The sequence below is a fragment of the Martes martes genome, assembly GCF_963455335.1.
Source record: "Martes martes genome assembly, chromosome: 4".
NCBI lineage: Eukaryota > Metazoa > Chordata > Mammalia > Carnivora > Mustelidae > Martes > Martes martes.
The window spans coordinates 183,569,064-183,583,927 of NC_137891.1; the positions used below are offsets into that span (position 1 = coordinate 183,569,064).

The window sequence follows — 14,864 nt, forward strand, 5'->3', positions numbered from 1 at the left end:
TGGCCTCGGAAGTCGCACACCAAGGGGGGAACATGGACATTCAGGGTGAGGGACGGAGCCGGGATTTATTCCAGGGCTATCTGTCATCCAGGTCCAGCTCCTGGCTCCCAGAGTGGCCTCTCCTCCCCGTCTGAAACTCAGGGCAAGCCAGAGTCCCGGGGTCAACTCCCAGAATCCCGGGGTCAGGGAGGCAGGAGGCAGGCCCAGGCACTGGACAAACAGATCAAAGGTGAGACACGGTGCGGCTCCAGACCGGGCCTGGCCAGGGGGACGGGTTCACAATGAGGTGAGCGGGAGCCCCCCCATGGTCTCCCCAGCAGGGGCGAGGGGTCAGAGCAGGGCCCTCACCGCCCCTCTGCTGCCGCCCTCAGGCTGCTGGTCTTTCTGGGCTTGCTGTGGGGCTCGGCCGCCGCACCCCCGGGCCCACAGTGGCCTGAGCCCGTGTTTGGGCGCCTGGTGTCCCCTGGCTTCCCCGGGGAGTACGCCAACAACCAGGAGCGGCGCTGGACCCTGACCGCGCCCCCCGGCTACCGTCTGCGTCTCTACTTCACCCACTTCAACCTGGAGCTCTCCTACCTCTGCGAGTACGACTACGTCAAGGTGCCGCCAGCAGGGGGGAGACCGGGACCTTCTCGAGGGCAGGGGGACGGGGTCCTCTGGGAGCAGGGGCTGGCCTCGGAGGGAGGGGAGACGGGCCTCGCGTCTCGCCCTCCCTTCCTGTGACTCCAACCCTACAGCTGAGCTCAGGGACCCAGGTGCTGGCCACGCTGTGCGGGCAGGAGAGCACGGACACGGAGCGCGCCCCTGGCAATGACACCTTCTACTCGCCGGCCTCGAGCCTAGACGTGACCTTCCGCTCCGACTACTCCAACGAGAAGCCGTTCACGGGCTTTGAGGCCTTCTATGCAGCAGAGGGTGAGGCGAGAGGAGGCAGGGGTGGGGAGACACGACATGGCCCATCTGCCCGCGGGAGTGACTCAGTATTAGGTCAGGCCAACTCTCCCTTCTGTCCCCTCACCTCCCTGAAGCTGGGTTCCTGCCGAACTAGCAGGCGAGGAATCCACACCTCCGTCCACCACCAGCCCCGGGGCAAATATCAGTAATGGCCATGACCCCCACCCTCCAGATGAGCCCGATGGTGTGCGGAGGTGCTGAGCGGGGGACGGGCTGAGCCCGGGATATACTCCTAGGGCGCCCCTCCAGACTCCCATGAGGCTAGAGCCCAGTGAGTCCACCTCTGGAGGGGAAGGGCAGCCCCACCCGCCTGAGCCCCACTGAGAACCTGCAGCCTAGGGCTCCCCATGCGTGGTGCTCCCCATGCGTGGTGCTCCGCGTACACGGGCTTCGAGTGGAACACTTGATGTCAGATAGGGGCTCCTGCAGGGGCCAGCTGTGTGACCTTGGGCAGGTGGCCGCACCTCTCTGTGCTCCTCAGGAGTCAGCAGCAGGGTTTGCTGGAACAAGGGTCACTGCCCTGCTTGTTGGGTTCGACAGCTGGCTGCACCGGCCAGGTAACTTTGAGCAGGACACTTAACCCGTCACTCGTTCGAAAAAGGGGGTAGTGACATCTATCTCCAGGTGTTCTGAGGAGGTTATCATGACCCTAGGCCTGTCCAATACTCGGCCAGGCCCCAGCCACCTCCAAACATGGGGCTCCTCTTGGGTCAGCCGCGAGGTTGTCGGTTCCCAGGCCCCCAAACCGCCTCGTCTCCCGCCCTCTGACCACCTGCCTGACCCGCCCCTCCCCCAGACATTGACGAGTGCCAGGTGCCCCCGGGACAGGCTGCTCCCTGCGACCACCACTGCCACAACCACCTGGGTGGCTTCTACTGCTCGTGCCGCCGCGGCTACGTCCTCCACGAGAATAAGCGCACCTGCTCAGGTGAGCGGGGCTGGGGAAGGTATGGGGCAGACACCATGCCCAGCCCAGCACCCCCTTGGCCCAGAATACAGCCAGCTCCTAAAAGCCCTAAGTGCTCTGCCCAGGGGCTGGAGGGACTGCCCTGGGCCTACTGGGCTCCGCCCCTCCTGCCGTCTGTCCACCCGTTCACATTCCATACACCCTCCCCTCCCCCGGTCCATCCTGGGCTCCCTCTCTCAGGTCTTCAGCCCATCACTTGCATCACATGTGCTGGGCCCCCGCTATGTACCTCCCTGTCTGGGCTCTGGGCGCCTGCTACAGGCAACTTGCCCTCTTTGGGCTCCCAGGTTGGAGGAACGGGGAACATAGGCCCGGCTCACACAGGCTTCCCTGCACGAAGCTCTCCGGCAGGCGGCAGGGCGTGCCCAGAGTGGCCGGATCCCCAGCAGGCCGACCCCTTTGGCCTCTACTTCCCACATCCTCCGAGCTCCTGGCGGGTGCCAAGTACCCAGATGGGAAACCCAAGGGTGCCCTGGGGAGTGGGCAGCCCCAAGGCTCAGTGCTGCCCCTGCCTCCCCCTGCTCGGCATCTCTCCCCCAGTGGCTCTCCCTGTCTCTCTGTTCTCTCTTCCAGAGCAGAGCCCCTAGCCTCACCTCTGGCTCCGGTCTGGGTCAGGCCGAGACGGCCGCTGCCTGCCACCCCCGGTCCACCCCATCCGCCCCTCCGTGGACCTAACAATAAATCTGCCTCCACCTCCACCTACTGCTTCGTGTCTCTTGGGTGGCACGGTGGGGGGAGGGCAGCGGTGTGCCCCCTGGCCTCCTCCCCTCCCTCCCTCCCTCCCCTCATCACAGCCCGGATGAACCCTAGCCGGTGGGAACCCCCTCCATGGGGCCACTGGCCCATTTGCCAAAAAGGCTTGCCCACCATCCCCCATCCATTCTGAAGACGGGGTACTGAGGCCCAGAGAGGGACGAGGGCTTGGCCGGGTTCACACAGGGAGACCGAGCTCTCTCACTCCCCCACCGGGTCCTCAGGGGCTGAGCTGGGAGCATCCTTGGGCCAGCTCCTGTTCAGGGGACCACTCATGTCCCAGATGTGCTGGGCTGGAGGAGGCTGACCCAGAGTAGAGAGGCCCAGGGAGATAGCCGTTGATGGGCACGCTGGCCCCCCACATCCGGGGGCTGTTCCCTCTGCCCCGTGGGGAGCAGGCGCACGGAGGAAGGCAGGCTGTGCTGGGACCCCCTCCCTTCTGGAAACCTCCCAGCTCAAATGCCCTCTGCAGCCTGGGGAGGGGATGGGCCGATGCCCCCTGTGGCTAACGCGGAAGCTCGCCCAGTGGGGAAAGAGGGCTGACATGGTGGGGAAAGAGGGCACCAGACATCCTTTTGATAAGTGTGAACTTGAATTTCCCTCAACTAAGCCCCAGGCCAGTGCCCAGACCCAGGGTAGGAGGGAAAGTGGACCAAGGGAGGCCCCTCTGTTCCCTGTGGGGACCCAGGGAAGGTGGGACTGCTCCCAGCTGGCGTGGTGGGGAGCCCCGTGGTGGATGAATGTGGGAGTTGTCGGGGTCCGGGCTGACTGAGGGACCCCTTGTCTCCTTCCCCCTCGGCAGAATCTAACCTTGCTCGCTTCGTCGCCCCCAGAGTCCTGACTCTGGCCCAGGACTCCCCAGGTCCAGGAGCCCCTGGGGGTGTGGGTGGGGCCTGGAGGCTGTAAGTCCAAGCGCCACCTGTTTTGGCCAAAGCCAGGAAGCCCAAGAAACTCTAGACTGTTCCTTCAGCCCTGAGGTGGGGTGTTCCGTCCGACTGGGCCAGAGGGCAGTGAGGGCAGCCAGGGGGGCGGAACCGGGCTGCTGGGCCCCCACTCACCGTGACCCACCCTCTCTTAGCCCTGTGTTCAGGTCAGGTCTTCGCCGACCGGTCGGGGGTGCTCAGCAGCCCTGAATACCCACAGCCGTACCCCAAACTCTCAAGTTGCACCTACGGCATCCACCTGGAGGAAGGGTTCAGCATCATCCTGGACTTTGTGGGGTCCTTTGATGTGGAGACGCACCCGGACACCCAGTGCCCCTACGACTCCCTCAAGGTCCGGTTCCTGGGATCTAGACCTCCTCTGGCGCTGGCAGGTCCGGAGGTGACAGGGCGCCTTCTGCTTTCAGATTCAAACAGACAAGGAGGAATATGGCCCATTTTGTGGGACAACGTTGCCCGCTAGGATTGAAACTAAAAGCAATGCCGCGACCATCATCTTTGTCACTGATGAGTCGGGGGACCACACAGGCTGGAAGATCCACTACACCAGCACAGGTGAGGGCGAGTGGGTCTTGGATCCTGACAAGAAGCTCTTCCCGGAGTGCCAAGGAGTTACATAGGATGGGACTCTTCCTGGCGAGGGCCGGGAAGTGGAGGGGAGGAGAAAGTTTTCTCAGCCCTCTAGGGTTCCTGGCCTGGGCTGAAAAGTAAGCTGACAAGGACAGATCAACAGGAGAAAAACATCCACACTTGAGTAATGTGAGGTCTACATGGCATGGGAGACTTCACAAGGCTGGAAGGACCCAGAGGAACAGTTAGGCTCGCGTATTTCTGTGTGGGGGTTTTGCAGAAGAGGAGACAGTCAGGGGGGAAAATGACAGGTTAAAGCAAGCGTTGTAAATGGGGGAAACTTAGCAAGGCCTCTTTCTTTGGCTTCTTCTTGGCTCCTTTTGTCTTTGGAGATAAGGACGCTCCTTCCCTCCAGGTAGAGGGAGGGCACCTGTCACGCGGCAGTACGCGAGGGTCTTCTGACTGTGGTGGGGAAGAAGGGTGAGGGAGGGGGTGCAGGCCCAAGGGATCCCTTGCTTCTGTTTTCTCAGACTCCTTCAGCTTAAAATATTCAACATGCCCAGGGGCCATATTTTGGGGTAGTGTGTCCTGAACTCCTTCAGAAGACAAACCAGGTTTGAGTGGGGGTGGTCTGTGAGACAGTGGTCCCCAAGGGGAAATGCCACCCCACCCATCCCTCTCCCTCTCTCCAACCCTCCTTCCCTCCCTCCCTGCTTCCATCCACCCATCCACTCAACCGGCCCTCCTTCCATCTGTAGGAGAGGAAAAAACAATTTTCACTCAGCCCTCCTCAATTCTTGGCTAGGACCAAGAGACAGATTGACAGGAGAAAAACAAGCACGTTTGTTAAGGTGTATGTCTCATGCATGCATGGGAGATTACCCACGGGAGAATGGGAACTTAGAACTCAAGACATCAGTACCATCTTCAGTTAAATACGAAAGAGAGGAGGGCCTGGGGGAAGCCAGTATGGGGAGGTGCTGAGAAAAGTACGGTAAACAAAATAAGGTTTGTTATATAGATAAAAGACATGCCTTCTCCAGGGATGAGTTTCTAGCGATTTAGTTGTCCTTCTCCTGGAACAGAGAGGGAGACACTCTTAATAGACATTTCTTTTGTGAATATGAAGTTCCCTTACAAAAGGAACACTTCTACTCTGTTTTCAGAGCTTCTCCTTTGTCTGCTATTTCTTTTTTTTTTTTTTTTTAAGATTTTATTTACTTATTTGACAGACAGAGATCACAAGTAGGCAGAGAGGCAGGCAGAGAGAGAGGGGGAAGCAGGCTCCCCGCTGAGCAGAGAGCCCGATGCGGGGCTCCATCCCAGGACCCTGGGATCATGACCTGAGCCGAAGGCAGAGGCTTTAACCCACTGAGCCACCCAGGCACCCCCTTTGTCTGCTATTTCTGAAAATAATCAGCTCAAAATAATCCTCATGCCAAAGAAGCATATTCTGGAGTGCCATATTCTCCCACCCTTCGTATCCATCCATCAGAAACAAAATTCCACTGAGTAAATTTGAAGATCTAATCGGCTTTATGAAATGATTCATTAATTGGGCAGCATCCCATCTACAGGTGGAGGGGAGCTCTGAAGGGAGTTGTACAAAATGGAGGGTTCTCATGGAAGGAAGGTGGGGCAAGAAGGATAATAAGCAAAAGGAAAGATTGTTCTAGGCAAGATCACCTTCTCCTAGGGGAAAGAGCATATCTCCCTACTTCTCCTGTCTTGGCTTCCTTCTTCTTTCCATCCCTCCATCCTTCCTTCTTTCTATCCATCCTTCCTTCCTTTTAAAACCCTTCCTTCCATCCATCTTTCCTTCCTTCTATTCATCCTTTCTTCTATCCATCCACCCATCCATCCATCCATCCATCCTTCTCAACCATCTATCTAGGAAGCTCAGAGCTCAGGTTTGAGTGTTGGACTGCCCAGGCTTATGCCCAGGCACAAACCTGTTTCCCGGCTATGTGACACTGAACCTCTCACATAACTTTGCTGAACCTTAATGTCCCAATTACTCCAATTAAGGACAATGTCTCCTTCAAAAGGTGTCCATTCGTGGGCTAATGTAGGGAAAGCATCGGGTGCAGGGCGTGGCATAGCGGAAGTGGTAATTGGATTATAGAGATTGGGGTAGTTTTTTAAATTAAGAAATTGGATTAGAAAAGATTAACCCTTGGGCCACCTCTCTTAGAAAGGTGGGAAGGGGCAAGACTGGTTGGGAGGAGGGAGCCCAGCGCTATGAGAACAATTTGTCTCCTGTTCATTTTTGAAAGTCTTTCATTTTCCTGTAGGTCAAAATAATAAAACTTGTGCAACTGAAGGGCTGGTTTTAGAGCGACTTAAAGGGGGACTCAGGTCTTCCAGGCTGGTGGGGGTAGGGCCAGGACAGAATGTTGAGGCTTGTGCGAGGGAGGGAGGGTGCCAGCCGGCGGCCAGGGCTTTCCCTGGAGGTGGGGACTTTGGGCCTGCAGGGGACTGAGAGCTGCCCTGGGACACAGAGCCCAGCAGCTGGAGGGAGAAGGGGACTCAGCGGAAGACTGGCGGAGGCTGAGTGGTAGTAGTGGGGGGTGGGCTGAAGGCTTGGGGTGGCGTCAGGCCAGGGTTTGGGGGCCGGAGTGGAGGGCAGTCTCCCTGGAGGCCTATGGCCGTGCCACCAGGGCTGTCGTGGTCACCTGTGCCCACTCCTGCCCAGCGCTCAGCCAAGCACCAGCCAAGTGCTTTACATCCGGTCTTCAGACAACCCTGGAGGGTGACTATTCTCACCTCCGCATCTTACCCAGGAGGAAACAGGCACAGGGAGTTGACAATAACCGCTGGGAACGCGGTCCAGCTGTCCTCCTCCAGCGGACCCAGAAGCTTGGTTTGGGGCAGCTCCGGCCCCTGGCGTGCCTGCCTTTCTGGCAGCTGAGACCCAGGCCCCGCTACAAACCCTGATTCGTGCAATAAGCGACCCAGGGTAATCTTTTTTTTTTTTTTTTTTTTTCAATTTTTATTAATTTATTGGACAGAGAGAGAGAGATCACAAGTAGGCAGAGCAGCAGGCAGAGAGAGAGGGGGAAGCAGGCTCCCCGCTGAGCAGAGAGCCCGATATGGGGCTCGATCCCAGGACCCCGAGATCATGACCCGAGCTGAAGGCAGAGGCTCAACCCACTAAGCCACCCAGGTGCCCCGACCCAGGGTAATCTTGCCTTTGGTTTTAAAGCTCTGAGCAACTCTACCCGACTTGCGGCGCGCTCCTCTCCTGGGTTAAGGACCCCGCGTGTAAATCAGGACCTCCAAGGGGCTGCCTCCGGAGCGGCCTCCTGGAGACCGCATCAAAACGCCTCGCTCAGGGGCACCTGGGTGGCTCAGTGGGTTAAGCCTCTGCCTTCAGCTCAGGTCATGATCCCAGGGTCCTGGGATCGAGCCCCGCATTGGGTTCTCCGCTCAGCGGGGAGCCTGCTTCCTCTTCTCTCTCTCTGCCTACCTCTCTCCCTACTTGTGATCTCTGTCTGCCAAATAAATAAATAAATATTTAAAAAAAAAAACAAAAAAACGCCTCGCTCAGCCCGGCCTCCCTCTCCGCCCCGCCCCCAACAGCTCAGCCCTGCCCTGGTCCCGTGGCGCCACCTCATGGCCACCTCGCGCCGGTGCAAGCCGAGTACGTCCTGAAGGACCGCGTCGCCGTCTTCTGCGAGACCGGCTACGAGCTTCTGCAAGTAAGTCGCACAGCACCGCGGTGCGGCAGGACCGCGGTCGGTGCGATGCGCAGACGTCGCGCTATCGGCAAAAAATTTGTGTGCGAAAGTGGGAGAAGAGCTGGAGTCAGCGCGCTGGTTTCTTTTTTGCCTGTGACTGAACAAAGCAAAGCAAACTCGGTGGAGAAGAGATGATGGCTACGGAGGATGTTTTCCCTTAAGAATCGTGCCTTTAAGCAAAAAGCTTTAAAAAGGAACACTGAAAAGAAATCAAAAAAATAAAAAGCTTAAAAGAGCTCTAACAAGGCTCTTGACTGAAAGCTGGTGATGAGAATGGGCTTTTTCCCTGTTCACACATCACAGCAGCTCTCGAAAAGCGGCTGACGAAGCGGAGGGCGCGTTTGCCGTCCTCGCGCCACCTGCTCCGGGAGGCCGCCGGGCCTTAGATCAGGCCCCTCCCCCCGGCCACGTGACGACCTTTCCTGGCCACCACTCCTGGGCCCACAACAAAATGAAACGGCCCCGGGAAAGAGTATATTCTGCAAAGTTATAAATAGTGACCTCTGTTAAGGGAGAGGGAGGGTAATTTTTTAAAAATGCTTCGTGTGCCGCTTCAGGGGCACAGGTAAGAGATTAACACGTCCTCTTTATGGTCTTCAAAATTGTCACTGAATCCCAGTGGTAAAAAGTAATAACATTGAAGTGATAGCTGGCTATTCAATCCAGTCCTGTGGAGGGACAAATCAAAAGAAAAAAAAAAAAAAAAGGCACCTTCCCCACCTTGCAGAATTCCCCGGGCAGGCTCTTTCCCCAGCTCCCGGGACTGCAAGCCTGTTTCTGATCTGGGGGCAGAAAAAAATCACCCTGCTGTCCTTGGAAGCATAAAGGCGTCTTTCTGCCGAAGTGATCTTTCATAAACTTTAGAAAAATGTTTCTCCGCAAACAACACTAGCGATAAAAACTGAGAGCACACGTGTGAACCCGTCAAAGTATTTTTAATAACCGGCCTCTGGTTAACGGCCCCAGGCTAGAAAAATCCGGGCCCACACGCTCCGTGTTGGAGCAGGTTGGTCTTACCCAGATTCCGACCACCACCCTTTGGCACTTTACATAAAGAACTGGTGGCAAATCGGCAGGAACCTGTGAGATCGGACGTGTTCTTGGCCTTAAAGGGAAAGCAAGACATATTCCTAAGCTGCGGCAGAGGCCCACACGGGATTCCTGCGGCGCCAAAGTCATCCTAAAAGAGGAGAGCTATCCCATAGGGGACAAATCCCACAGAGCTGTTGGGATGCGTCCTGTCACGTGGGTGTGGCACCCCGCTCCGGGCACCCACCCCCACCCAGAGGAGCCGCTGTAGGAGCACAGCCGTGGGGAGTGGTGTCCTGATGTAACCCAGGGAAGTAATATTTACTGCATTCTTCTTTAGGGTGCCTTGCCTCTGAAATCCTTTGCTGCGGTCTGTCAGAGAGATGGATCTTGGGACCAGCCGATGCCCACGTGCAGCAGTAAGGCCACGTGACCACGGGTCCTGGGACCGCTTCTGCGGCTTTGCCTGGAGTGCGGCTTCTGGTGTTTTCCGAAGCGGTTCTCCTTAGCAGGGCCTGAACTCCAAATTTGCTTCTCTTCCCCAGCCTCTCCGTGCATTTAACAGGTTTCAAAATGGAACCGAGCTACCAGCAAAATTATTTCCTTTGGAAGAGCGTCATCTTTTAAAAATATTTTTCCAAGTGTAAAAATATTCATTGAGGATGGGAAAGAGAGAGCGAGACATTTTGATACCCATAATCCCACTGTCCTCATATCCCTCCCATCACGCACCTGTCTCACACGTGCGTAAACACCATCTGGAGGGATGGGCGTCGCCGTGTGTGAACACTCCACACCAGACTGCGGTGAGGGGGTACATTGCCATTTTGCAAGCATCACATCTTATTTTAAATATATTTTTTTCGATTATAAAAGACACGCTAATTAGGAAAAGTAAATTTACAAAAGCATAGTGAGACCCTCCCTCTCTTGCCCAAATCCCCAAACTACCACTGAGGGTTCGGGGCCCTTTCCTTCATTCCTGTGCTGTAAACACTAACCTATTTCACCGTTATGTATTTTTCTAAAATGTATTTTTAAGATTTTTTAAAAATTTATTCATTGGACAGACACAAAGAGAGAGCACAAGCAGGGGGAGGGCCACAGGGAGGAGGGAGGAGCAGCACCCCCGCCCCGTGGGGCTCCATCCCAGGACCCTGGGATCATGACCTGAGCCGAAGGCAGACGCTTAACAGACCGTTCCATACTTTTTAACCAAAATGGGATGCTAAGTCTGACGGCACTGTGCTTTTTGCCTCCGTATGGTCGGGATCTCTCTCCACATCAGTCCGAGTACTAGCAGAACCGCTCGCTCGTCTTTGTTAAGGACAGCACGGCGCGCCCACCGCCGTCTCCGATTTTCACTGTCACACACACCGCTGCGGTGAACGCCCCTGTAAATGTACTTGTGCATACTTTGTGCATAGGTTTCTACAGGATTCCTGGGGGAATTTAAATATCATTTCCTAAATTTACATTCCCCATGAGACTGTCAATCCTCAGTTCGAAAGCAGTAGAGCTGGGAGTGAGAGGTCTGGATCTGAACCTCACTTGGGGTGAGGTACGTGTGGGCACCTCCTCTACAGAGAGGTGGACAAACTCTTGCCACGGAACCACGCACACAGCTATGACGTCACTGAAAACTACTTAAATGCAACCTTTTAAAATACCCAGAGAAGTCCATTGGTTGTTTTAGCTCTACTGTGGGGAGCAGGACTTCTAGACTCAGTCACTTGGGCTCCAAACTGGGCAGGTGTTTCACGCGTTGTCCTCACAGGTGTGCATTCTGACGCAAAGTCCAGGTATTATGACTTCCGGGTCTCCTACACGTGGATGAAAAGGAGCTCAAGAAGCCACGTCCTTCTTTGTATGGTTCTTTGACCTTTAAGGCCAACCGACCTGCAAACCGAGGACCACTTTCCCGGACCCAGCCCAGGGCAGGCCTGTGTAGGCTGGGCCGGCAGCTGCTCTGCGACAGACCCTGAGGTTCAAAGTCAGGTGCTGGGCACCTGTGTGGCTCAGCTCGTTAACTGTCTGCCTTCAGCTCCAGTCATGACCCCGGGGTCCCAGGACTGATTCCTATATCCGGCTCCCTGCTTCTCCCACTCCCTGCTGCTTGTGCTCTCAAATAAATAAAATCTTAAAAAAAAAAAAAAAAAAAGTCAGGGCGCTGAGGAGTCCAGTGGTTTCAAATTCCCTTCCTTTGTGAAGGGAACCGCAGGGCTCCTACCCAGGGGCCTCACCTCACTCTAGCCGTTTAGTCGGGAACAGGCAGGAGGGCGAGGCTTTTAAATCACACTAAAGCGATTCCCTCCCTTTTGCGAGACGGAGGATGTCCACGGCGGCGGCGGCGGAGAGGGGTACGCGGGGCGGGGAGAGACACGGATCTGGCTTGGAGCCACAGCACCCCGGCACAACCACCTGTCGGCCTCGTCTTCTCACCGTCCGTACAACCGGACTCCTCCTCCTCCTGTGTTTCCTAGTTGTTGACTGTGGCCCTCCTGATGACCTGCCCATGGGCCGAGTGGAGTACATCACAGGCCCCGAAGTGACCACGTACAGAGCCGTGATTCAGTACCGCTGTAACGAGGTCTTCTACACAATGACCCCTAACGACGGTAAGCAGACTGCAAAGTTGGGGGTGCGTGCTATCTGGAAAAGGAGCCCTCCCTCACGATCTGAAAATAAACTTGAGCCGACATTTTTGGCTAAGGCTACACAAAAGATTAAAAGGCACTTCTCCCCGCCCGCTAAGTGAAATATTACAGCTGAAGTGACTTTAATGTCAATTTGCAGGAATCTGAAAACAGATCTTATCTAGTAAATGACTACTACAAACACACAATATATTCCAAATGGTTTAATTTAACAAGTCAAAACCTTATCATTAAGCACTTGAGATCTTGATACATATTCAAGTTACACATCTAAAAGGTTTCCACTTTGCAAGCAAACATGGTTAATGCAGAGACCTCCTATTTATGAAATCATGTAAAATGGTTAGACACCTCTCTTTCCCACTGATGCTCAAGAATCAACATTTTTCAAGGGGGTATTCAAGCAAATGACAACCACCTTATACATGCAGTTAAACATTTTTGCTTTTCCAATGATTTGCAGGTAAATACGTGTGTGAGGCTGATGGATTCTGGACGAGCTCCAGAGGAGAAAAATCACTCCCCGTCTGTGAGCCTGGTAATGGATACATTTATACAAGAGATTCGTAATTGATGGAAAGTAGAACTGGGTGGGAGACATCAGCAGAGCTTTAGCTGTGGTCGGCTGAAATGCAGCTTCAGCACTTGGCTCTTAAACCAAGTGGTTATTTCCAAATAATACGTTCTCATTATCCCCCTTCTGGACGGACGGGGAGGTTGCTGGGTGCTGACTGCATCAGTCACTTGGTTATTTCTGACCTTACAACTAGGCAAGCGTAAAAAATTAAATGATTCAAAAAATTATCTTGAAGCATTTATACATTTATAAACTCGAGTTCTGCTGCGGAGTTACTTTTCTTCCCTGTAAAACTGCTATTAAAACCCAAAGCTAATAACTTCATTATTTCCCTAAGCAATTGTTTTCAATGACATCTAGTTTTTAAACATTAATGCAATTTGCCTTTCAATAGGACTTTAAATTTTTTTTTCTTTTACCAGAATTGGCTCTGAGGATATGGTTGAGTACAGTGATTTAAAAAATCAGAAAGGTAGTAATATATTCATTACCCCTTTGTTATTTGGCTTAAATTGGTTTAAAAAAAAAAAAGAACCAACCCCTACATCTTAGCTGACACAACATTCGTAGGTTTTAAAGCCAGGACTCTGCCACACCAGGGAACACAGTCGCTACGTTAATGAGCATATTCAGTTAGCCATAGAGAAAAAAAAAATTTAGTTTGGAAGAATCAACTAGACCAAAAATAGTAATTTTTGTTCCTGAAGGTTCCTAGCTACAACTGCAACTTTATGATTTTTTTAAACACTTAATGTTCAAAGGTGAAAAGAATTTTGCAAATCCTGGGCTAGTGACCTTAGTTCCTGCTTTCCCAGCACTACATGGTAAAGACCCCATCGTCCAAGTAGGAAAACAGAAAGCAACGAAAAGGTCATTTCCTTTCACTTTCTGATCACATCACCCACTACATCAGCTCAATTTGTTTGCCCTATTAAGTAATCTTCCAAATTGTGTAGACCAAATTATTTCAGCCAGACACATCAGTTTCTCTAAGTTAACCTCCTCTCACCTCATCCTCTGAGGAGCTCATGCCAAGAGGTTTTATTGAGTCTCCAAACTGTGTTTTAAAAGCACCTGCTGGCTTGGGTGAAAGCCCAACCAACCCGACCCGGCTTTGGGTGGGATCACACACTCCCTAGTGGTAGCAACTGGGCGCAAACCCACACTGGGTCTCTGTCAAGGCCATGTGTGTGTCCGCTTCTTTCCCCAGTGTGTGGAGTATCAACTCGTACCACAGGAGGTCGTATATACGGAGGGCAGAAGGCACAGCTCGGGGACTTCCCCTGGCAAGGGCTGTTACTAGGCCAGACCACGGCAGCGGGCGCGCTCCTGCAGGACAGCTGGATCCTAACGGCGGCGCACGCCGTGTACGCGCAGAGGGAAGCCGCCTCCTCCTTGGACATCAGACTGGGTACCGTGAAGAGACTGTCGGCTCATTACACACAAGCCTGGGCTGAGGCCATTTTTATACATGAAGGTTATACTCACGGCGCCGGTTTTGATAACGACATAGCACTGATTAAACTGAAGAACAGAGTTGGAATCAACAGCAACATCCTGCCTATCTGCTTGCCAGGAAAGGAGGCCGAATCCTTCATGAGGACGGATGACATTGGAACTGCATCAGGATGGGGGTTAACCCAGAGGGGTTTTCTTGCCAGAAATCTAATGTTTGTTGACATACCAATTGTCGACCATCAGAAATGCACCGCTGCGTACGAGAAGCTGGCCTTCCCGGGGGGGAGGGTGACAGAGAACATGCTCTGCGCTGGCTTAGAAGGCGGGGGCAAGGACAGCTGCAGAGGGGACAGTGGGGGGGCGCTAGTGTTTCTGGATAATGAGACACAGAGATGGTTTGTGGGAGGAATAGTGTCCTGGGGTTCCGTTAATTGTGGGGAAGCAAATCAATATGGAATCTACACCAAAGTTATTAACTACATTCCCTGGATCAAGAACATAATTAGTAATTTTTGATTTGTAGGTCTTCAATGATTCCTCAGTTTTAAAAATCCCTGCAAAAGCTCTTAGTAGCCACGTGGCCTGAGAGCCACAAACTTGGCAGTTGTCGCTCTAACCCCAAACCACTGCCACACCACGGATCAGCCCGCCCTTCCCGGCACTTCTCACTTGCCAGTTTTTCACCCCTTACTCTTTGATTCAAGGGGACACAGATGATTAGGTGGGATCACCTTTGCCAATCCAACAGAAACTCACTGGTTTAAATCTGCATTTAATTACTTACAAGTCCAGTATCTTTTGTACTGTTTATCTACATTTCTACAGATTGCCTGTTCATGTTCTCTAATTTTCCACCGTTTGGGGGCTTGTTCTTACTGATTTCTAACAGAGCTTCATATATTATAGCAAAGCTGGTTCACAGATAGCCTTGAATCATGATTTTTTTTTTTTTTTTGTAAATAAACTGGACATATGGATACTTTGGCTTAGGTGCTGACTGACTCCCATGTTTAAAAACCAATAGCGCAAACTGGTGAGAATTTTTCACTTATCAAATTGGCAGACAAAAAGGAACATGGAATAGCACTATTTCACATTGTTGAAGACAATATACATTCTCTAAAGGACAATTTGGAAATACTTGAAAAGCCCCGACAGCATGCATGTAGTCTTTGACCTAGTAATTCCAATGTTAAGAATTTAATTTAGCTGTGAGGA

At 53.3% G+C, this 14,864-nt stretch overlaps 1 protein-coding gene across 2 annotated transcripts; it reads left to right on the forward strand.

Annotated features, from left to right (window-relative positions):
* Window positions 1-209: 209 nt before the first annotated feature.
* MASP2 (MBL associated serine protease 2) lies at window positions 210-14,631 on the forward strand. 2 transcript variants are annotated; one of them, XM_080802956.1, is made up of 11 exons: window positions 218-286; window positions 372-600; window positions 738-915; window positions 1,751-1,882; window positions 3,753-3,949; window positions 4,023-4,170; window positions 7,768-7,886; window positions 9,295-9,373; window positions 11,438-11,572; window positions 12,075-12,149; window positions 13,399-14,631. In XM_080802956.1, the coding sequence occupies exons 1-11, from the start codon at window positions 282-284 to the stop codon at window positions 14,160-14,162; spliced, it is 2,061 nt and encodes a 686-aa protein (XP_080659082.1). In that variant the 5' UTR covers window positions 218-281; the 3' UTR covers window positions 14,163-14,631. The 2 variants fall into 2 exon arrangements, with proteins under 2 accessions (XP_080659083.1, XP_080659082.1); XM_080802957.1 differs by lacking the exons at window positions 3,753-3,949; window positions 4,023-4,170; window positions 7,768-7,886; ... (2 more) ...; window positions 12,075-12,149; window positions 13,399-14,631 and adding an exon at window positions 2,495-2,619 and having other exon boundaries at window positions 210-286.
* Window positions 14,632-14,864: the final 233 nt, after the last annotated feature.

Bases quoted from the DNA above. Each gene is read 5' to 3' on its own strand.
- MASP2 (XM_080802956.1), top strand. The intron at 916-1,750 runs GTGAGGCGAGAG...CCCCTCCCCCAG, and splicing joins GGCCTTCTATGCAGCAGAGG to ACATTGACGAGTGCCAGGTG. The intron at 1,883-3,752 runs GTGAGCGGGGCT...ACCCTCTCTTAG, and splicing joins GAATAAGCGCACCTGCTCAG to CCCTGTGTTCAGGTCAGGTC.